This window comes from Gaeumannomyces tritici (genome assembly GCF_000145635.1).
Source record: "Gaeumannomyces tritici R3-111a-1 unplaced genomic scaffold supercont2.5, whole genome shotgun sequence".
NCBI lineage: Eukaryota > Fungi > Ascomycota > Sordariomycetes > Magnaporthales > Magnaporthaceae > Gaeumannomyces > Gaeumannomyces tritici.
Window position 1 is genome coordinate 447,168 of NW_008804549.1, and position 19,231 is coordinate 466,398.

The 19,231-nt window shown below is 59.5% G+C and overlaps 6 protein-coding genes across 6 annotated transcripts; 5 read left to right on the top strand and 1 right to left on the bottom strand.

The window, feature by feature from the left end:
* Positions 1-23: 23 nt before the first annotated feature.
* Positions 24-2,249, top strand: GGTG_09134 (hypothetical protein). Its single transcript, XM_009226978.1, has 3 exons — positions 24-609; positions 693-1,536; positions 1,635-2,249. The coding sequence occupies exons 1-3, from the start codon at positions 324-326 to the stop codon at positions 2,026-2,028; spliced, it is 1,524 nt and encodes a 507-aa protein (XP_009225242.1). The 5' UTR covers positions 24-323; the 3' UTR covers positions 2,029-2,249.
* Positions 2,209-5,619, top strand: GGTG_09135 (hypothetical protein). The gene is made up of 2 exons (XM_009226979.1): positions 2,209-3,631; positions 3,702-5,619. Exons 1-2 carry the CDS (start codon positions 2,746-2,748, stop codon positions 5,102-5,104), a joined length of 2,289 nt encoding a protein of 762 aa, XP_009225243.1. The 5' UTR covers positions 2,209-2,745; the 3' UTR covers positions 5,105-5,619.
* A 1,005-nt stretch (positions 5,620-6,624) lies between these two features.
* On the top strand, positions 6,625-9,582 carry GGTG_09136 (hypothetical protein). The gene is made up of 3 exons (XM_009226980.1): positions 6,625-7,511; positions 7,683-8,031; positions 8,113-9,582. The coding sequence occupies exons 1-3, from the start codon at positions 7,508-7,510 to the stop codon at positions 8,441-8,443; spliced, it is 684 nt and encodes a 227-aa protein (XP_009225244.1). The 5' UTR covers positions 6,625-7,507; the 3' UTR covers positions 8,444-9,582.
* On the bottom strand, positions 9,372-15,244 carry GGTG_09137 (glycogen debranching enzyme). Its single transcript, XM_009226981.1, has 3 exons — positions 14,342-15,244; positions 9,837-14,247; positions 9,372-9,764 (listed from the first exon to the last, which is right to left on the bottom strand). Exons 1-3 carry the CDS (start codon positions 14,569-14,571, stop codon positions 9,672-9,674), a joined length of 4,734 nt encoding a protein of 1,577 aa, XP_009225245.1. The 5' UTR covers positions 14,572-15,244; the 3' UTR covers positions 9,372-9,671.
* GGTG_09138 (hypothetical protein) lies at positions 14,940-15,915 on the top strand (the record flags this gene model as incomplete). Its single annotated transcript, XM_009226982.1, has 2 exons — positions 14,940-15,346; positions 15,702-15,915. 2 exons carry the CDS (start codon positions 14,940-14,942, stop codon positions 15,913-15,915), a joined length of 621 nt encoding a protein of 206 aa, XP_009225246.1.
* An 891-nt stretch (positions 15,916-16,806) lies between these two features.
* GGTG_09139 (hypothetical protein) lies at positions 16,807-18,876 on the top strand. Its single transcript, XM_009226983.1, has 4 exons — positions 16,807-17,715; positions 17,823-18,232; positions 18,297-18,469; positions 18,578-18,876. The coding sequence occupies exons 1-4, from the start codon at positions 17,305-17,307 to the stop codon at positions 18,613-18,615; spliced, it is 1,032 nt and encodes a 343-aa protein (XP_009225247.1). The 5' UTR covers positions 16,807-17,304; the 3' UTR covers positions 18,616-18,876.
* Positions 18,877-19,231: the final 355 nt, after the last annotated feature.

The window sequence follows — 19,231 nt, forward strand, 5'->3', positions numbered from 1 at the left end:
TCAGCCGGCCAGCGAATCACGACCAGCCTCGCTGCAGGTTGCCATAACGGAAACCAGACATGGTAACCTCTAGCTGGCCCATGAGGCAACGAGGGACGGATAGTGGTTGCACATCTGCGTAGAATCCGAAGGAAGACGGGCAACACGAAGGTAGAAGATCTGCCCGTCGTCTTTAAAGACATGGGTATGGTCCATTCCTTTGCAAACGCATTTTGGCTCCGCCACCTAGACCATCGCCCTCCCACCACACATTCTTTCTCATCTCATTGTCGGCTTTGAGCCACTTGGAACAGCATCGGAAATCCCAAACAGACGACGCAGCCATGTATTCTAGTAGTCAAGGGGGAAGGGGATCGCGGTCATCCCGGGACTCTGATTGGAGCTCGTTCACTTCCTACAGAGGCCGTGGTGGCTGGCGACAACCTCAGGTCGTCGAGCCCACTGCGCCGCCGCCGCTGGGTGAGCTGATCGAGCGGCTGAACGCGAGCGACCTCGTGAGCGACATGACACCAAACTCTGCGGACAAAAACAACGCCAAGATCACCAACGGGGTCCTTGTGGCGTCCTTCAACTGGCGCAACGGCAAGAAGCCCACGATTGTGGTTCCTGGTAAGATGTTGAGATTCTGTCTCTTCGGCGAGGGGGGGCAGGGGCTAGCTTAGCTGATGCGTCGGATGCTACCAACTCGACAGGCCGTCCACCCCGCTGGACTCCTCTGTCCGAGCCGAGGGAAATTCCTGACGACCATGGAAAGATGGGCAGCAGGAAATCTCTCAGCACGCGCAAGGCCTTCCGCGATGAGAACTCGGGACGATTCCCTCGGCACCCCATCGAGCCAGCCATCGTGGCCGCGCTCGAGATGGACCCTTCGCTGCCCTCCGGGGACAACCGGCCCGACATGGTCGCTTGCGGCAGCACTCTGGGCAGCCTGCTCCGGTTCGTAAGCGGTAATGACAAGCCATTCCGCATGCTGGTGGAGGCGGTCGGCGATACTGTCTTCCTCGTGCGCAGGGAGAACTCGCCCACGGAGCTGATCCCCAACATCCATGGATTCGGCCACTCTTTCCCCGAGCACTACACTACCTGGGACCAGGACGTCAAGGGCTCCATGTCTCACCAGCGCGTGATGCGCTACCGCTTCGGTGGATTGCAACTCCTCGTCCGCTTCGAGGGCGACGGGTATATGGCGCAGGCTGGCTCCTCGGGCAATAGCCAGTCTGTCAAGAAGGAGCTTTCCGAGAAGGCTTCGCCTTCCAGCGTTGATGACCTCCTCGCTTCGCTGGAGCAGACCGCTGTGTCTCAGGCCGAGACATCGACAGATGCAGGGCTCCAGGTCCAGCGTGCAGGCGAGCTGACCGACCAGAGTCTCGTGTTCGACCTCAAGACACGAAGCATCAAGAAGGTCGACATGGACATCCTCGGTGAGGAACTGCCGCGGCTGTGGATCCGACAGATGAGCAAGTTCATCGTCGCATACCATGCGCGCGGCGTCTTCAACAAGATCGACATCATTTCCGTAGAGGACAAGGTCAAGAAGTAAGTGCCCCTTCTAACCATCCCTTCTTGTATAATCACGCCGCCAAATAAGCAAGGGCCTAGCGGGTGCAAGACGTGACTGACGCCTCCTACTGCAGATGGGAGGCGGAGAACAACGACAAGCTTACCAAGCTGGCCGCCCTCATCCACCGCATCCGGTCTCTGGCGGTCAAGAGACAGAAGAATGGCGACGGCAAGTTTGAGGTGTGCTACTCTGGCGGCGCGCTCGAGTTCCGCAAGCAGCTGCCCGGCGCCGGCGAGGTCTTGTCCAGCAAGATCAGGGCTGCTTGGGAAGCCAGTCATGGAACTGCCTATCTCGATAGCCCTGACGACTCCGAGGATGAAAAGAAAGACTACGACGACCACTACACGCACGCTGGAGGTTGGCGTGGATCCTTGGGGCTCGGCTCCTTCGGTGACGACGACGAGAAGGGCGAAGACTTTACGGCTTGCACTGATGAGTGCGGCTACTGTGGCCGCTGCACGTACTAAGCAATTGCCGACCAGAGCAAGGGATAAGGGGAATGGCACAACAACAAGGAGGAGGCGCTTATGTAACAAAATCAGCACATTCTTACACGAGGCCCACTTGGTGCGGGGCGCCACCATGTTAGCGGCGGCAGTTGTGCCGCTGATCTGATTTGATGCCTCACCGAATGCTCCCATCAATTCAACCATGCATTTTCGCCAGCGGCAACGCAGGTGTCGGACGATGGCACCTCGAAGGCCTCCTGCGTGGGAAGACCTGCCGCGCACCGTTAATATCCAAAGGGAGGCTCGCCCGCGGGAACCTAGCCGACCGTGTTCCCTCCCCAAGCCCCCAAATACCCCCCTCCATAATCAACTTCGCGTCACAGTTGAGGTCGCACGACAGGTTCGGCCGACCAGTAACAGCCCATCTACGGACCGTGGTGATCTGCGGCTGCGCTGCGCCAGCACATGTCCTAAATGCCGACTGGCTGGCACTTCCCGGCCAGCCACTTAATCGACGACATTAATAATGACTGCGCATGCTCAGCCTACTTGACGTAACCTGTGTCCTTGGGGGTCGATTCTTATGCGCAGATCTGCGGGCAGGCTCTCAAGAGGCATTTCCTATCGAATTTCCGTCGTGATGTTGCTCTTAAATCTTGTCTCCTCTGCTTTCATAGCCAAACCAGTTCATCGTCTGCACTTGTAGATTTCTATTGACCAGAAAGTGCCTCCAAGATGGATATGTCCCAGAACCAGTGGCCGCACCGGCCTCAGCCTCCTCGGCCGAGGTCTCCGTCCCAGGATTCTCTCTTGACGCCGATTTCCCCTTACAACCGTGCCGACGCGGAGCAAATCGGACTGATGTCCTCCCGTCGGACCGCTACTCCGTCCATATCCACACTCCACGAAGATGCCGACCAGATGTATCAAGATCCCATCTGGGCGACGCCCTCGCCGGGAGGGACGACCCCGAGGCCCGCATCTCCCCTCGGCCGGCTCAGCACTGACCTGGGCGCCAGTCCATTGACCCCGTTGCACGGCGACTCCCTCTCGACTGAGAAGCTGCCGCCGCCGCCGGCGAGCAAACCGCCAGCCCCGGCGCCCACACAACCCAGCCGCCGCCGCGGGCCGCCCAAGTCGTCATGGTGGTGGTGGGAGATCGGGGCGTGCGCGCTGAGCCTGGTCAGCACCGTGCTCCTGTTTGTGCTGCTGGCGCTGGTCGAGGACATGGTGCTCGAGAGCTGGCCGCTCCCGATCCAGATCAACTCGGTCATCGCCGTGCTGACGGCCGTGGCGCGCACCGCCATGGTGGTGCCGCTGGCGGCGTGCATCTCGCAGCTCAAGTGGGGCCACTTTGAGCTGCGGCCCAACAGGCTGGGCCATTTGCAGGACTACGACAACGCCAGCCGCGGGCCCTGGGGCTCGCTGCGGATCCTGTTCAACCTGAAGGTCCGAGACTGGCTCGCGTGGGCGCTGGCGCTATGGACCGTCGTCTCGCTCGGCATCAGCCCGAGCGCGCAGCAGATCCTGGAGTTCCCGCCCCGCCGCGTGCCGCTGGGCAACACGACGGCCACCATCGCCCAGGCGTCCGGCTACTGGGCCAAGGAGGCGTTTCGGATGTGTATGTCACCATCGGTTTGGCGATACTTGCTTCTGAACTACCCAAGCGTGCTAATACTTGCGCGGACCAGATCCTCTCGGGGTCGCCGGCGAAACCAACGCCGATCGCTTCTTTTTCCCTCCCAACGTCGCCCTCCCGTTCCAACTCAAGCTGCGGACCGGCCTGCTAGGCGGGCCGTTCACGCCCGACTTTTCGTGCCCGGCACCGGCCTCCGAGTGCGAGTGGGCCGACTTCAGCACACTGGGACTATGCGCCGACGTCCGCAACGTGACGGCTGACACCATGGTGTCTTGCAAGCTGCAGTCGTCCCAGCGGGATGTGGTCTGCGAGTACACATACCACAGTGTCGGTGGGGATTCGAAAGGCCCGCTGCGCATGGTGTACCACAACGGTGACTTCCACAAGCCCCCGCAGCCCAGCTTTGTTGTGCTGAGCAGTGCCAGTGCCAGTGCCAGGTCAATGGGCGACAGGAGCGGCCCGGGTGCGAGGACGAGAGTTTCGTCATCCGCACCGGGACGGGCCACGGATGCTGTCGTGGCCACCGATACAGAAATCGACAAACGCCAACTCGAACTCGAGTCGATGGGTTCCCAAAGTCTACAAAATTCCAATTTCGGTCTCGCCGTGCGAATCCGCGGCGACGCTTTCAACGCTGATTCGTTGAGTCTCAACGCAAGTACTAGCCAGAACCGACCGCCGCCCGTCGACGTGTTTGACTACAGCTGGGAGTGGTGCGAAAAGACGTTGAGGAATGTGTCGGCCAGGGGCGGCGAGCTCCACATCGGAGCCATGGACGTGAGTCCGCTGCCGAACATGACACAACAAGGAGACGTGATCACGGTCCACGGCCACAGCGACGGCAACACGTACGTCTACAGCAGCAACAGGTCCGAGTCCAAGTACTTGATCGGCCAGATGAGCCATATGCGCCTGAGGCTGGTGCGCGAGCTGTTCTTCGACCAGGAGGTCTTCTCACGCAGCGGCGGTGATGCCACCAACAACGCCAAGGACGGCCTGCTCGACTTCGGCATGTTCGTCTACCAGAGCGACCTGGCGGACCTGGCACGCCGCCACGCCGTCACGGTCGACAACATGCTGCACAGCCGGGCGTCCAACACCAACGCGACGATGCGCGAGGGCACGGCGTTTGTGGTCGAGACGTACGTGCGCGTGCGCTGGGCCTGGATCCTGCTGCCCGTCATCGAGGCCGTCGGCACCGCGGTGCTGCTGGTCGCGTGCATCATCCTGACGCGCCGCCGGCCGCTGCTCAAGGACTCGGCGCTCGCCCTCCTGTTTTACGGGCCCGGCTGGGACGGGCTGCCCGACGCCGACCGGGGCCGGGAGGCCGGCGGCTGGGCAAGCGCCGACGCGAGCGCGCTGAAGCAGAGCGCCGACGGGCTGATGGCGTCGATTGAGGTCGACGGTGAAGGGAGGCCTGGGTTCGTGACAAGCGTAGAGACGCAAGGGAGATAGGTCATGACAGGGGGGTGGTCGGGAATGCACGTCAATGGAGGTTCAGGGGATGGATGACGGACCCGATAATTGGGAAAGGGGCAGCAGGGGTGTAAGCGATCCACGGGGTGGCCTCGGATGCGCCACGGCCGTGACACAAGGCTAGGGGTTGAGCCACAGTCAGGCCATGACATTCCGCGCCCAAGTGCTAGAAAATCCCCTCACGCGCATCGACGCCTGGGGACAAAACATCTCGCTTCGCGCCACGCAAAGGATGACGGATTGAGGTTGGCCTGCGGAAAGGAAGAGTCTCGATCTCGACCGACTTTCCCTCGCCCAGCGTCTGGAGTAAGATTACAAGAGAAGGGCGCAGCCGAGCCGGGTGCAATGTTGTACGAAGAATCATCTCCAATGGGAATGAGAAAGTAAAGAAGAAAAAACATCTTGGCGCCAACTGTCTGTCTGTCCTGGTTGGCAGACATCGCGTGACGTGGAGGCCAAAAGTTGGCCGAGGACAGAGACCAAAGGGCTTGACCGTAAACGGCATGGTCTGCATTATCCGATCATTCCGGTCGTGCCGTCAGGATCGCGCACGCGCGGCCTTTGCACACGCTTTTGCCCTTTTCTCCGACAGGGTGCACAGATTCTGCCGTCCGTGCAGCCTTGCAGTTTGTTTTCTGGTTGCTGAAAACAGCAGGTCGCCGGCGGAGGCCCCATCAGCCCAAACAGGGGAAGTGACGAAAAACAAAAAGGGAGTGGGTGCCAGCATTATGGCTTGGCAAAACTCTGGAATCTGGAGGGCGGGAGGGAGGGGTTGTCCATTGCCAGCATAATATCGGGGCTTTTTCCTTTGTGTCTGTCGCTTTGACCCTTTGAGCCTGTTTTCTGTTGCACGAGCGGGTATTGTTCTCGATGAGACACGCGAAGTCGACAGCAGGGCTGGTCTGTTGGACCGATTGATCTCGTTCCCTTTCCTGCATGCAGTGACCGTAGTCTCTGTAGGGAGACAGGATTTGCAAAGTCCGATCGGCCGGCAGGAAAGCTGACAGGCGAGTCGCAGGCATAAAACCGCAGATGGGTTTCTGTGGTGTTTGCAGGGGTCGCGAGGGCCCTGCGCGTGCTGATACTTGCTAACCCGTCCGTCTGGAGCTCGGATCATAGATGGCCGTTGCGAATGTGGCAGTGCAGGACTGAGATAATCAACATCAATTCAAATGCAGGTTGGCGCTGACTCTGGGCTGCAGCAGGGGCTGCCCACCTGCCCACCTGCCTGGTCTCAGCAGTTCGTCCAGTCCAATGCGGGATTGATGATTGCACGAATGCATACGAGCATTCCCGCAGAGACAGTGCAGCCCAGCCTGTGATCCATTGCTTCCCGTTCCCCACTGAAGCCCCACTCTGAGTTCGCTTCTCCAGGCCAGCCGCCAGCTGACGAGACTCCACCAACGACTCCCACAAGCGTCCAAGGCCTAAGGTAATTTCGCGGCGCTGCGACCCGCCATTCCACTGCGAGCACAGCCCATTTTCCCCTTTGCTCCCTCGTCTTTTTTTCTTCGTGTTGGCCGTCAGCAGGCCACCCTTTTGACCCCTTCACCACCCCCTTTCCCCCAGGGCACGACTGAAAACAGACGCATAGCGGGAGAGTCCATCGCTGCCACCAAGGGAATACACACTCGTTTCTGTTCCAATTCCCAGCTCCCTACTGTCTGGTGTCCTTGTCGCTCGTTTGCCTGTCTACCACCAGCCACGAAACGTCCGCAGAGCCAAGCGAACTAGCGTCAAGTAGCGGCAGAGCTCTCTCTGGTCCTGCACACTCGTACCCGACACGCCTTTTCCTGCCGGATCGACGGGGGATCCTGCAAGTGGCTCGACTAAAACGCCGCCCTCAGCCAAAACACAGGACAGCCAGCCGCCTGCGCACCACCGACCAGAGCTCCAGCGACGGTTGTTTTGGCTCTGCGTATATTCCACGTTGGCCTTGTCGGGGCATTGTTTTGTTTTCTTTTCTGTGCCGTCTGTTCCTGCTCCTACTCCATCGCCCACGAGCGCCACGTCCAGCCGTCCGTCGTTCGATCCAACACAGCCGACCGACTACAGTCCCACGTTTTTATAGCCTCGGCGCCATTGTGACGAAGCCAGACAAGGACCCGAATCACTACGCACAGTTGGAAAGAGCTGGGGAAAACGACTAGAGCTTGGGAATACATCAACCGGACACTATCAACAATCACCTCCGCCCACAGCGACGACGCGATTGAATCCGCTTCTCCGGCCAATTGCCCCCTCCCGCTAGAGGCTACCGTACGCTCGCTGTCGGCTCACGCCGCTCCTAATATCCCGGCGACGCGAACGCCGCGCTGCCATTTCAGTCCCTGAGCGTCTCTCAAATCGCCCCCTGGGGCCACCTCACACACTTCCGTCACAATGGGTAAGTCGAGGCTCTGTGAGACGGCCGTTATCCGTCATCGTCCCATCATTTCCCCGTTTTGTTTCTGCATGGAGCTTGCCCAGCAGGCGGTCATCCCATTGCAAAGCGGAGCAATAGACTCCCGAGAAACCAACCAACCCAAGCCTTTTGCTGACACAGCACCTCATGTAGAGACGACATTGATCCCGTTCGCAACGCTGCCTGCCTGCGCGCAGCAGTGCGGCCCCCTATTTGACGCAAACGGCGCCTGCGTGCCCCCAGCCGCGCCGACGGCGGCCCCCGCGGGCTACGCCGCATGCTTTTGTAGCAACGCCAAGGTCTCGCCCTTCAGCGCCGCTGCCCAGGGCGTGTGCGGGCCGGGCGTCTGCGCCGACAACCCCGCAAACCTCGAGAGCATCCGCAACTGGTTCACAAACTTCTGCAAGGACCCCAAGACGCTCGGCACCGGCACCGGCACCTCAAACTCCAATCCCACAGGCACAGGAAGGCTCACGACGCCTCAAGGAGGTGGTGGTGATTGGTATGTACCACTTCATCCCCCATCTCGGCCTTTTCTGGACCAGGTGCGAATGTAGCGAGAATGCTAACCCTTTGTCCTTAGGATGTCAAACCACTGGCAGTGGGTCGTGTTCCTGGTCATTATGGTGGTGGGTATCGCAGGCATCTGGATCGGCGCCTGCATCTGGCGGCGCCGCTACCTACGCAAGAAGGACCGCCAGTACGCGCTCGGCAAGCGCCTAGGCGAGGCCGGCGTCGGTGGCAACGGCGGCGGCGCCACCACGCCCGGACCTAACGGGTCCACCCGCTCCGTCCACCTACCAGCCGCCGGCATGTTCATGCCCGCACCCATCAGCGAGGCCGGCGTCTACGGGCCCGAGAGGGGGAACGAGAAGAAGGCAAAAACTAAGTGGAACCCGACAGAAAGGACATGAAGGAGGGCTCTCCCTCGAAGCCGGATTCAACTCTCAGCCTTGTCCGACTCGACTGCGACAGCAGAAAATATCTCTTTTAACGATTATCATTTTCTTGGAGTTTGCTTCTGGGAAAGGGATACTTCCTTTTCTGCTTTTTCTATATATGCCTCAACGGCGTGGATCGATGGACGTTCCATCTTGCACTCCACATCTTCTGTCACCTCTCACACCGTCTCTGTTTTATCCTGTGCTTGGCGCTTGTAGGTGGGACATGATTCTTCGGCTTTAATAGCTTGTGTTGTTTTTTGTTTTATTTAGAATGGTTTGGGAGGGCAACGTAATTGTTTTGTTACTCAGTATCGATATTCACAGACCCAGAGCAGACTGGGAGTGCGAATGCCACCCGACCTAATGTTCTTAGTGGCCGTTATGCTCGAGACATCTTCGTCTGGCGGCGGGAAAAAACTCGATTCACCCACAGACGATTCACCCACAGACTATCATGGTGATTCCCTCTTCCTCTATGGCAATGGCGGTTAGACGGAGAGGATACGACGTCGGGGCCCATTGATAGAGAGCTACATACCGGCAGCTCTTGGACACCAAATCTACCTCTTTAATGACCTGGACCATCTGGAAAGGAAACGCTCGGGGCAAAAGTAGGGCAAACATGAAGTCGGCGAACTCGCCCGCCGCCTTTTGGGCGAGTCATTGACTGCCATTGATACGCCCCGTGCAATAAACCTGTTGCAAACCGGATCGACGGGCTGCCCCACATCGGTGCTGGCCGGGCAGAGCTTGCGGCGTCGCGTTCGACGCACCAAGACTGCTCCCTGTCCGCCGGCCCGAACATTGGATGGTGGGCGGGTGGTTTGAAAACGTCGAGGTAACGCTGTCTCAGTGCCAACACCTTGGGGCCCTTCGGTGACAAGTAACAGCGACGAATTCGAGGCAGCAAACTTTCAATGGATCTGAATTACTTGATTCTAGGTAGGGTATGCCAAAGTCGTTATAGCTATATAGTCGTGTGCGCAAAGGGATATCGACAGTGCCTCTTCGATCCCGTCCGTTTCTGTTTCTTGGTTTTGCCGTTTGTGTATGTAGGTTGTCCCTCCCTGATGCCTGGAATCTCCAAAAACCTTCCATCTAACTTTTCCTCCACAAGAAACGCCGCAATCACCATTCTTTACATCTCGTCCGATCAATAGTCCGCCCAGCCAGATGTCGTGACGTCACGGAGCGACGTCTAGGACTTGTCGCTGTTGAGGCTAGACTGCTCCTCGGCCGCGTCCATGTACAGATCAATCAGGCAGCTAGCCGACCAAGCCTGCGTGGGACACTGTTTGAAGGGATTCGTGATTAGCATTGCATGCAAGCATGATGAATGGTGACAAACAAAAAAGTGACATACCGAGTCTCCGCAGTACGCTCCGTTCTTCTGCGTGAGCTCCTGCAGCCCCGCCCATGGGCTCTCCTTGATCATCGTCTTGCAGCCCATGAGACGCCTGGTGACCTGCTGGAACGCCTCTGTCGCAGCTTCTTCGTTGCCACCGGCCCTCTGGAGCAGGAACTTGAGGAGCGCCCGCAGGAAGAAGCCCGTCGGCCACAGCCACTCGGGGCCCTGGTGGTAGTTGCGGCCCTTGGATGTCGCAAAGTCATCGCTGTCCTCGCTGTTGATGTAGAAGGGTCGGTAGTTGAGGTCGGCAGGGTCCAGCGTCGCCATGCCCTGCGGGCCGCGAAGCACCCGGTCCGCGACGCAGAGTGCATGCATGGCGTGCGCCTCGTCGAACAGGTCCGGCGCCACCGTCATGGCGATGGGGAAGTTGGGCCGCAGCTGATAGTCCTCGTACTCCTTGCCCGACTTGTACAGGTCCTTGTAGATGCCACGGCGGTTGAACACAGCCGGGTTGACGTCGTACTTGGAGTCCTCGGCCGCGTGCAGAGGCACAAAGAAGCACCGCTCGAAATTGGCTCGCAGCAGTTCCGCCCACTGGCCGAATGTCACCTCGACGGCGATATCGCCCGAGGCTGCCTGATCAGGCGACACCTGGCTCTTGCTCACGCCCGCGTACGGGTATTTGCCCGCCGCATGGAGCTCTGCCAGCCACTTGGTCGTGCTGTAGGATAGACCGACGATCTCGACCGCCGCGCCGTCTCGTGGAGTGCCGGGCACGCCCTTGGACCCGGCCCGCTCGCTCTCGCCCATCTTGTCCATCCACGTGCCGCAGTTGTGCTGGTTACCGCCGTGCACAAAGCCTGTGCTCCAGTCGACCTTGATGTCGAGCTGGAAACCCGGGTCCGTCATCTGACTGTCGAGCCCCGGGCCCGCATTGGCCTCGCGGAACGACATGCCGCTCGCATGGCGCTGCATGGCCTCCTGGATGATGTCGCGTACTGTGCTCTCAGCCTTGTACGCGCGCGAGTCTTCGGCGTCAAAGTACGTGTCGTCATAGGGCAGGAAGCGTCGCTTAACCTTGGCGTCCAGCAGTGCCAGACCGTCGGGTGCCATGCGCGTGTAGTCTTGCACGCACTGAAGGTAGAACCATATCGAGTCGCGCGCATTGTAGCGGGGCGTGCGGCCGGCTCCGAGCAGGTTGGGAATCATGCCGTGCTTGAGCACGCTAGCGAATGCGAGGATGTGTTCCTTGGCTTCGGCAAACCGCCCAGTGCCAAGGAGCAGGCCCCTGAGTGAGATGAAGACGTCACGTCCCCAGCAGCGCGCCCACTCGACGGCAAAGTGCGGTAGGCCTGCGGCAAGCGATGGGACGAGGCGGTCTGGGTATAGGGACGCCGACTTTACCAAGCCCATCTCCTGCACGCTCACCATGCCCAGGCTCTTGAGGAACCACTGGCCCTGGGCAACGTTGGCGCTCATGAGCGAGATGGCCCGTTCAAGGCAAGCCTGGTAAGCCGTGCGCATGACGAGCGCAAAGTACCGCGGGAGCAGGAAACTGGGGATTCCGCGGATGGCATCGAAGCGCTCCTTGAGCCACGCGGTTGGGCGGGCGAGGCGGCCAAGCTCGGTGGTCTGCGAGGCGCGCTCTAGGCGGCCGATGATGTAGTCGAGCACCCATTGGCCCTGGCGAAGGTTTTGGCAGAGCGGGTGAGCCAGGTTATTCTCGCGGATGATGCCCTCAAGAATGCTCCACCAGCCCTGGAAGCCGGCATAGACCAGCTTTCCGTGGCCGGGGATGTCGTAGACACCATCGCTCCCGCCGCTCCAGTCGCGCTCTTCCGACTCGCAACGGTACATGGCAGCGTTGAGGTCAACGAGATCGAGCTCGCTGAAAGCGTCCTTTGCTCCCGACGTCACAAACGTGTCCAGGCCAGCCGAGTGTTCAGCGGCAGGGATCCATGTCTCAAAGAGGGCGATGCTCCCGGGCGGGAAGCGGTCGCGGACCGTGATGATGGTGTCGTTGTCCTTGACCTCCATGCGGATGCCCGGCAGATCAATGACACGACTGGGCAGCCCCCGCAGGTACTTGGGGTCCTCAAGCACTTCCTTCTTGGCCTCTTCGCTGGTGTCAACCTCGAGCATCCAGCTGCCGAGGTGGCGAGCCTTGGTGCCCGTCAGGTGGACCGGGTTGAAGGCGCCGTTGCCGTTACCGTAGCCCGGGTAGGCCGTGTGGGCAATCAGGAAGTAGCCCTTCCGCGACTTTGGGTGCACGCGGTGGACCGTGATGTACTGATCCTCGTGGTGGATGTGTGTCTCATCATAGCCGTCCTTGCCCATGAGCGTGTGGATCTGGTTGAGGAGCTTCTTGACCCCGCCAATGCCGTTGCGACCGCCGCCAACCTTGATCTCGCGGCCATTCGACGATTCCGACGTGTACAAGCGCTTCTCGTTGACGAGATCCACCAGCTTAGGGTATATCTCGTCGTAGCCCATGACGCTGCCCGTCGCGCTGGAACACATGTTGACTAGAGCAGCGTTGGGTAGCGTATCGCGAGCATCGCGTTTCTGCGCTGGCACCTCGTTGTCGTGCGTGCAGTCCATGAAGAGAGCCTGAACAGGCGATGGCTTGATGCGGCGGATGATCTCGCGTGAAGAGCCGCCATCCTTGCTGGCGCCCTGTTGTGGAGACCTGGGTGACTGCGGGTTCGACGAATCGGCCCTCGAGACCTCGTCTACCTCAAAGCTGCCGATGGGGCGGCCGCCGTGACGGTGCACCAGCCGGCTCAGCTCTGCGGTGCTCCATGCCTGCATGGCCTCGCGGATGAGCGAGCTGAGGCCGAGCCGCTTCACAAAGACGTAGTCCATATCCTCGCTGCCTGTGAAGAGCTCGCCGCAGACGTAGAGGTCCGGCCGCACACGCCGCGCCTCGTCAAGGATGTGTTCGGCCACGTGGATTGGTGTCGAGTGCGCATTGTCGATGCGGAAGCCGGCAAAGTACTTGGCCAGCATGCGCGAGTACTTGGTCATGCGCTCCCACAGATACGGGCTGTCTTCGGGCCCGGAGCCGTACCGCAGCTTGACACAGTCGCCCCAGACTATCACCTCGCGGCGGAGGTAGACGTTCGACTGGGGCCCGGCGTTGTCGATCAAGGCGTTGCCGCCCCAGACCCAGCCGTTGTTCACCAACACCAAGTCTTCCTTCTTATGCTTGGCCGTCTTCTCATTGCGTGGGAGACGAGTGAAGTAAGTCTCGACGAGCGGGCTGTCCTCATTGATGGGCCCCCGCATGGGACCGTGCTCATCCAGGCGTACATACTTGATGCGGTTGTACGTCTGGTCGAGCACCTCGGCACTGTCCTTGTCGTACTCCTCGTAGAGGGGCACGTTGACCGCACGGAGCACATCGGCGATCATCTCCAGAGCGGCAGCCTTGTTTGGGCCGGGACCTGTCTCCCCCTCGTAGCCTCCTAGGACGGCCGAGATCAGGCCAGCAGCAACCTCAGGGTTGGCTTTACGCCTGAACCGCTCGCCCATGCGATCTTTGCCGAGGATTCCATGCTTCAGAATGAACTGGGCTTGCTCGGCCGCGCTGGCAGCCTTGAGGGATGAGGGGCCCTCGGCACCAAGGGAGCCCTCTGGGAAGGATGTCTTGCCAGCAACCCAGGCACCAACGGCGAGATCGGCGTCTGAATCGACGTCGATTGTGTAGTACTCCCACATACGGATGGCACTGATGACCTCCTTCTTGGCGGCGTCCATGATGGCCATCAGGTCATCGTTGGTCTTGAGCTCGGTGGGCAGGCCCAGCTTCTCAAGGTTGAGGCCCAGCTCTAGCAGCTTGGTGTCGATGAGGTAGGGCAGCTCGAGCCAAGGCGCCGTCGTCAAGTTGTAGCCGGCATCGGGGTGGTCAAGCAGCCACTCGCTGTTGTCAGCTGTGTGGTTGAGAACGATGTCCGTCAGGCTGAGCAGCGAGTGGTTCTTCTCGAGGCTCTCGACGAGCTGCTGGACGTCCTTCTCGCCCTCGGGGAAGCACTCTGGGTCCCAGGCGAGCTGGTCGTAAAGGCTGTAGGGCGAGTTGGAGCTGCCGCGGACCTGCAGCGGGGTGAAGTGGATCATATTGTAGCCGCGGTCGCTGATGCCGCGCAGGTGGCGCTCCCAGTCATCCGGGTACTTGCCCATGAACTTGCTGATGACCGAGAAGATGGACAGGGCGGGCAGCGGCAGCGGCCGCCCGTCCAGCTGTAACCTGGGCGCGACATCGATGTAGTAGAGCTCCGTCTTCTTCTTCTCCGTTTGCGAGGAGCCATCGACGCCAGCATCCTCCTTGAGCTCGGGTAGCGGGCAGTATGTCGTATAGAAGGCGTAGGCGCCGGGGAGGTGGACGGGGATGGAGATGTTGATTTCGCGGTTGAAGTCTGGGTTGAGTCTGTGGCGTTGTTAGCGGGGTAGTCGAGACAAGGGGTCAAACCCAATTGGACGGGTAGCAGGGGGTGCCGGAAAAAAAAAAGGTGGCGGCTTACTTGAACTCGCGGAACTTGTCCCTGCGAAACTCGACGCCAGCCTCAGGAATGTTCACCCACAAACTGCCCTGGCGGCAGATGCTCGAGGTGCCCTCGATGGTGAAGCGGATGGTGAAGGGCTGATTGTTCTTGGGAGCCAGCCAGATGTACTGGCCCTGGACCTGGGGCGAGCCATCGTCGTTGAGGGGCAGGACGTAGACCTCGTTGGAAATCATGGTTCGGGGTATCATTTCAAAAGGGCAGAAAAGAGAAGCTCAGAGCCCCGCGGCGGATTTAATACGTGCCTCGCCAACACATCAAGGAAGGGTTCCCACTTGGCCGCGTCCGAAGAGCGGGTCGTCGCGAGGGGTCAGGTCTCGACCTGATGAGGTAAAACGAATGGCAAGCCAGAAACGGAGACTGAGAAAGAAGATGCTCGGCAGCAAGGAGAGGACAGGAGGGCCAGGGCGAAAGGAAAACAGAGCGTGCAGTAGAAACGACGTGGGTGTGTGGGTGGCGTGGGGGTATAGCTAGTTTTAAGCTATCTTTATTTTTATTTTTCTTGTTTTCCTAGGCGTGAAGACGTCGTCGTGGTGTCGCAAAACTTGCACCCGGGCTAATGCTGCAGAAGCAAAAATGGACTTGGCAGAAGACGAAATGCTTGGGCGGCCATGAAGAGATGATGTTGGGAGAAGATCTTGGCCCTGAGGATGGCACCAGACGGGTTAAAAAGCCATCCATCCACCCAGCGTCTGGTCTGGCCCCGGCCAACAGGAAGGAGCAACAACTGTGTCGATTCTTGCTGGGGTTCCGCCGCAAGGAAGCAACCACGCATCCAGCATGGATGACAACGCGGCTGGCGCACAGAGAAGCTGCCACGCCCGTCAGCACATTCTGCTGCCCCAACCCGGGCACGCACCGACAACCCTGTGTGGTTGCCCAACCTTGGAAGCCGGCAGACCTTCCGCCGCAGCCAGTGGCGTCAAGTCGCCGGGCATGGAAGGAGGGTGGTACCGAGCCTGGTGGGTCAGCGAAAGCTAAAGGAGCAAAACATCCTGGCCCCCTGTTGGCGACTTCCAACCACAATCACATTCAAAAAAGACGGCAGGAAGGCTTGCTGGATGGAGCTAGGCAAGGTCGGGTACTTGATCGCGCTTGGTGGAGCCAGCCTCATGCGCGACAGTTTGTCGAAGCGCCAATCGCGCCAGCTTCACGCTAGCTCCTTTCCAGTTGAGGCTTTTTTTTCTGCTCTCCCAGGTCGCACAATCCATGCATCCATCCATGCATCCATCCATGCAGCCAAGTTGGCAGCCCAGTACTACAACTGACTGGTGGCACCTAGGCTTTGATGCCCATCCATTCTTCGCGTCTCTCTGCCTAGACAACGGCACGTCGAGAAGAAAGGCACAGTAAAGCCCATGGAGATGGAGGAGCCAGGCCCGGAGAAGTTGATGTGCACTGGTGGAGAAGGTAGCACGTCCATGATATCACGACAGCGTTCTAGACCCACTGAGCCGGAGCTGTTCGATGCCGCCAAGCCCTCCTCCCTCTTGGGTCCACCCCGAGCTATCCGCCCTGGGCCGGTTCCTCCTTGATGGAGCGGCGGGTAGGCTTGGCAACAACACTCGAATGCCGTTCAAGCCTTCCGTGTTTTTGAAGCGGTGCCATGTAGGCCGATCCCAACTAGAGGTAGCTGGGGCTTGCAGCCTCCTAATCCACCTAGGCGAGCTGTGGAAGCTCGCGACTGCTACTGCTTCTCCTCCTGCTCCTGCTGCTGGGTCCTTCGGCCGTTGCCTTTGGCTCCGGCTGACACACAAGCCTGCCAAGCGGACTCTTTAACATTTGACGTCACCTCGGACCATCAAGCTCTGCAGCTCACGAACCCACTTGCCCGCAGGGCGCTCTCCATCTGCGCTGCGTGCGTGGTGCACAAGCAGTCGCGGTCAGAGGGCAGAGGGGCATGAATCTCCAAGCGGACCCACCGCCTCATCCTCCTGCTGTCAGCCAGGTTCGGCCCCTCTTTCCCACCCCAACGGTTTTTGGGCCTGGGGTCAAGACATGGATTCGCCGACGATCGACTCTCTCCATGGGATCGGAGCTGCCAACAGGGACAGCTGCCATCCAGAGTGGGTATGCCTAAAACGGAAGGCAAAATGTGAAATGGCGGTCGGGATTGCGCGTTCCTGAAAACCCATCCATCCTCCAAGCCACAGGATCAGATAATGGACCCCTCTTGGAGGTGACCAATGAGTGCGAATGCTGCCCTGAATCGTCGATTTGATAACTGGGGACCGAACAGCGAGAAGATGAAGCAATTCCCATCACTTTGAGGCGGTCATGCCAAGATCAGACCGTGCCTGTAACCAGCATCTTTCCCAATGACTTTTGTTGCGCATACCACATTTGGCATGTTTTGCTTTTAGCGTGCATGGGTACTTGCGATTATCCTGGAAAACGGCCCATCTTCATGCGATGTGGTTCACCCAGCGGCCTTTCAAGTGAGGCCGAAGGCAGGAGGAGGAGAGCCGTTTTCTTCAAGGTCCTCGGAAACAATTGCTTCGGAGACTTCAGTCTGACAGGGTCGCCATTGATGCATGTCAGTCGCCAGAAGTCCCCCACGCCGAAAGGGTTTTGCATATTAGCCGGCGGGTTACATCCCGCGACGACCATCCCTTTTCGGCCATCGGCGCAGCTCCGAGGTTGGAGCGGGGGACGGAAACAAAAGATGGAGGGACTCGGTTTGACAGCAAGGATTCGTGTCAACTTGGCTACCTAGTCACTCTATCGCATGCTTTTTTTCCACTATCGGACTCCTAAGTGAGCGAACTGACGGACACGAAACCCGCGAAACCGTGGCTTCGAGATAGAGCTTGGATGACAAGACTGTTCTGAACTACACGCGTCGGTTGCACCATTTCCCCTACTACGCCCCCCTTAACACACCTAGCCCAGACTGCCAGGCCGGCAGGGCGCACATAAGCACAATGCAGCGCGCCATAGTGACCCTCGTCACACTGGGGAGCTGGGCGGCGCTGGCCCAGCAGATGCTGCGCTACCAGTGCTCGCAGCTCACCGTCGAGCGGCTCGACCCTGTGGCGCATCCGGGGGCGCGCCAGAGCCCGCACCTGCAGCAGGTCGTCGGCGGCAGCTCATTCGACGTGCTAGCGGCCGACCACAACCTGCACGACCCGGTCGGCAGGTCCAACTGCACGACCTGCTCCTTCAGCGACGACTACTCAAACTACTGGACCGCGAGCCTGTTCTTCCGCGCCCGCAACGGCACCTTCAAGCGCGTGCCGCAGATGCCCAACCTGGGCTTGAGGGGCGAGGGCGGCATTACGGTCTATTACATACCGCCATACGATGGCAGGAGCAGGGTGGTGGCGTTCAGGCCTGTAAGTCTCGATTGGGAGCACTTGAATTCGGCATGCCTGTCGGACAGCGCAAATCGCTGGAGGCCAGAGGGCTGACGAGGTCGGCGACATCTTGGCATTCTAAAAAGGGGTTTCGCATGGTGGCTGGAGACCCGGCGCATAGGCAAGCGGCAGGACAGCAACGGCAGATTTGCCATCGATGCTTGAGTGACCTGACACAGAACAAGCCGGGCGGGCCGCCCTGCACCGGTCTGGACACGGCCTCGCTGCCCCGTGACATCTGTCCCGGGGGCATTCGCACCACCATCACGTTCCCGACTTGCTGGGACGGCAGAAACTACGACAGCGCCGATCACAAATCCCACGTCGCCTATCCCGCCACCGGCAGCTTCGAGTCCGGCGGACCCTGCCCGGCCTCGCACCCAGTGCACTTGCCCCAGCTGGTTTACGAAATCGTCTGGGACACGCGCGAGTTCAACAAGCCCGAGATGTGGCCCGAGGATGGCAGCCAGCCGATGGTGTATTCGTTTGGGGACACGTAAGTCTATCCTCTGTCAGCGGCGGCGAATCCCTGCTAAGTACCTTCTCATGCACCATTGTAGCGTCGGATATGGCCAATACGGCGGCTACATTTACGGCTGGAAGAGCGATGCTCTCCAACGGGCTCTGGACGCTCGCTGCACAATGGATAAATGCAAAAAACTCAAGGTGCAGAGCACAGAGAACGCTGTCAAGTGCAAGAAGGCGCAGACTGTGCCGGAGCAAACTGAAGGATGTGAGTAGACCTGAGATAATCTGGGAGCGGCACCATTGCTATGATTAATATAGCATGCGTCTTTCTTGTTGGATGTCGTGTATGCTGACACAGATATTCCTCATCCAGGGCTACCTGCGCTGCCGGGAAATCCTTTCGTCAACTGACAGCGAGAGGTGGAAAGCAGGGTTGATCAAGATTAGTGTCAGAGGGTCGAGAGTGTGATGAAAGTACCAAGTAGAACAGTTTATGGCAGGATGTAGCCATGGGAACTCCGAGACAATAAACCGGTAGGGATGCACCCAGAACAGAGACAGGGAACACACAGCGCCAGGAGGAGGGAGCAGAATCCGACAAACACTGGAAACACTTAAGGGCAACCAGTTCACAAGAAGAAAAACTGATGGACACATGTCGAACAACTGGGATGTGGAGCTTTGCGCCAGGCTCCGGGAGCAAGGAAGACTGCGAGACCAAAGTAACGAGGTTTGATCTCGGCGACGGCATCTGCCCTCGACCGTCAGTTGCGCGTATCAGCCCAAAGAGCGGAAAGCGACCAATCAGTCACCGAAGCGCGGCAAGCCCGTCTGTCGTACGTCTAACACCCGACCCGTGTGCGGGGGCGGCAATGGGCGTAGGTATGGATTGGGTGGAGTGAGCGCCATGATAAGCGAAGCTGGGTACCCAGCTCGCTCGAGCCGAGGTGGCCGAGGAATAAGGCTGGCGGCATGCGTGCGGGTCTACCAGCGGTGCGGGACCCCTGGTGCGACGGGATGGGCTGGC

What these genes read in the sequence shown, in the direction of transcription:
- GGTG_09136 (XM_009226980.1), top strand. An exon ending in CAAGGAGGTGGTGGTGATTG is followed by an intron (nt 8,032 to 8,112) that starts GTATGTACCACT and finishes CTTTGTCCTTAG; the next exon opens with GATGTCAAACCACTGGCAGT.
- GGTG_09134 (XM_009226978.1), top strand. Translation starts at nt 324, where the DNA reads ATGTATTCTAGTAGTCAAGGGGGAAGGGGATCGCGGTCATCCCGGGAC. An exon ending in GCCCACGATTGTGGTTCCTG is followed by an intron (nt 610 to 692) that starts GTAAGATGTTGA and finishes CCAACTCGACAG; the next exon opens with GCCGTCCACCCCGCTGGACT. An exon ending in GTAGAGGACAAGGTCAAGAA is followed by an intron (nt 1,537 to 1,634) that starts GTAAGTGCCCCT and finishes CTCCTACTGCAG; the next exon opens with ATGGGAGGCGGAGAACAACG.
- GGTG_09139 (XM_009226983.1), top strand. Translation starts at nt 17,305, where the DNA reads ATGCAGCGCGCCATAGTGACCCTCGTCACACTGGGGAGCTGGGCGGCG. An exon ending in GGGTGGTGGCGTTCAGGCCT is followed by an intron (nt 17,716 to 17,822) that starts GTAAGTCTCGAT and finishes CATTCTAAAAAG; the next exon opens with GGGTTTCGCATGGTGGCTGG. An exon ending in GTGTATTCGTTTGGGGACAC is followed by an intron (nt 18,233 to 18,296) that starts GTAAGTCTATCC and finishes GCACCATTGTAG; the next exon opens with CGTCGGATATGGCCAATACG.
- GGTG_09135 (XM_009226979.1), top strand. Translation starts at nt 2,746, where the DNA reads ATGGATATGTCCCAGAACCAGTGGCCGCACCGGCCTCAGCCTCCTCGG. An exon ending in CAAGGAGGCGTTTCGGATGT is followed by an intron (nt 3,632 to 3,701) that starts GTATGTCACCAT and finishes TGCGCGGACCAG; the next exon opens with ATCCTCTCGGGGTCGCCGGC.
- GGTG_09137 (XM_009226981.1), bottom strand. Translation starts at nt 14,571, where the DNA reads ATGATACCCCGAACCATGATTTCCAACGAGGTCTACGTCCTGCCCCTC. An exon ending in GACAAGTTCCGCGAGTTCAA is followed by an intron (nt 14,248 to 14,341) that starts GTAAGCCGCCAC and finishes ACAACGCCACAG; the next exon opens with ACTCAACCCAGACTTCAACC. An exon ending in GAGCGTACTGCGGAGACTCG is followed by an intron (nt 9,765 to 9,836) that starts GTATGTCACTTT and finishes CCCTTCAAACAG; the next exon opens with TGTCCCACGCAGGCTTGGTC.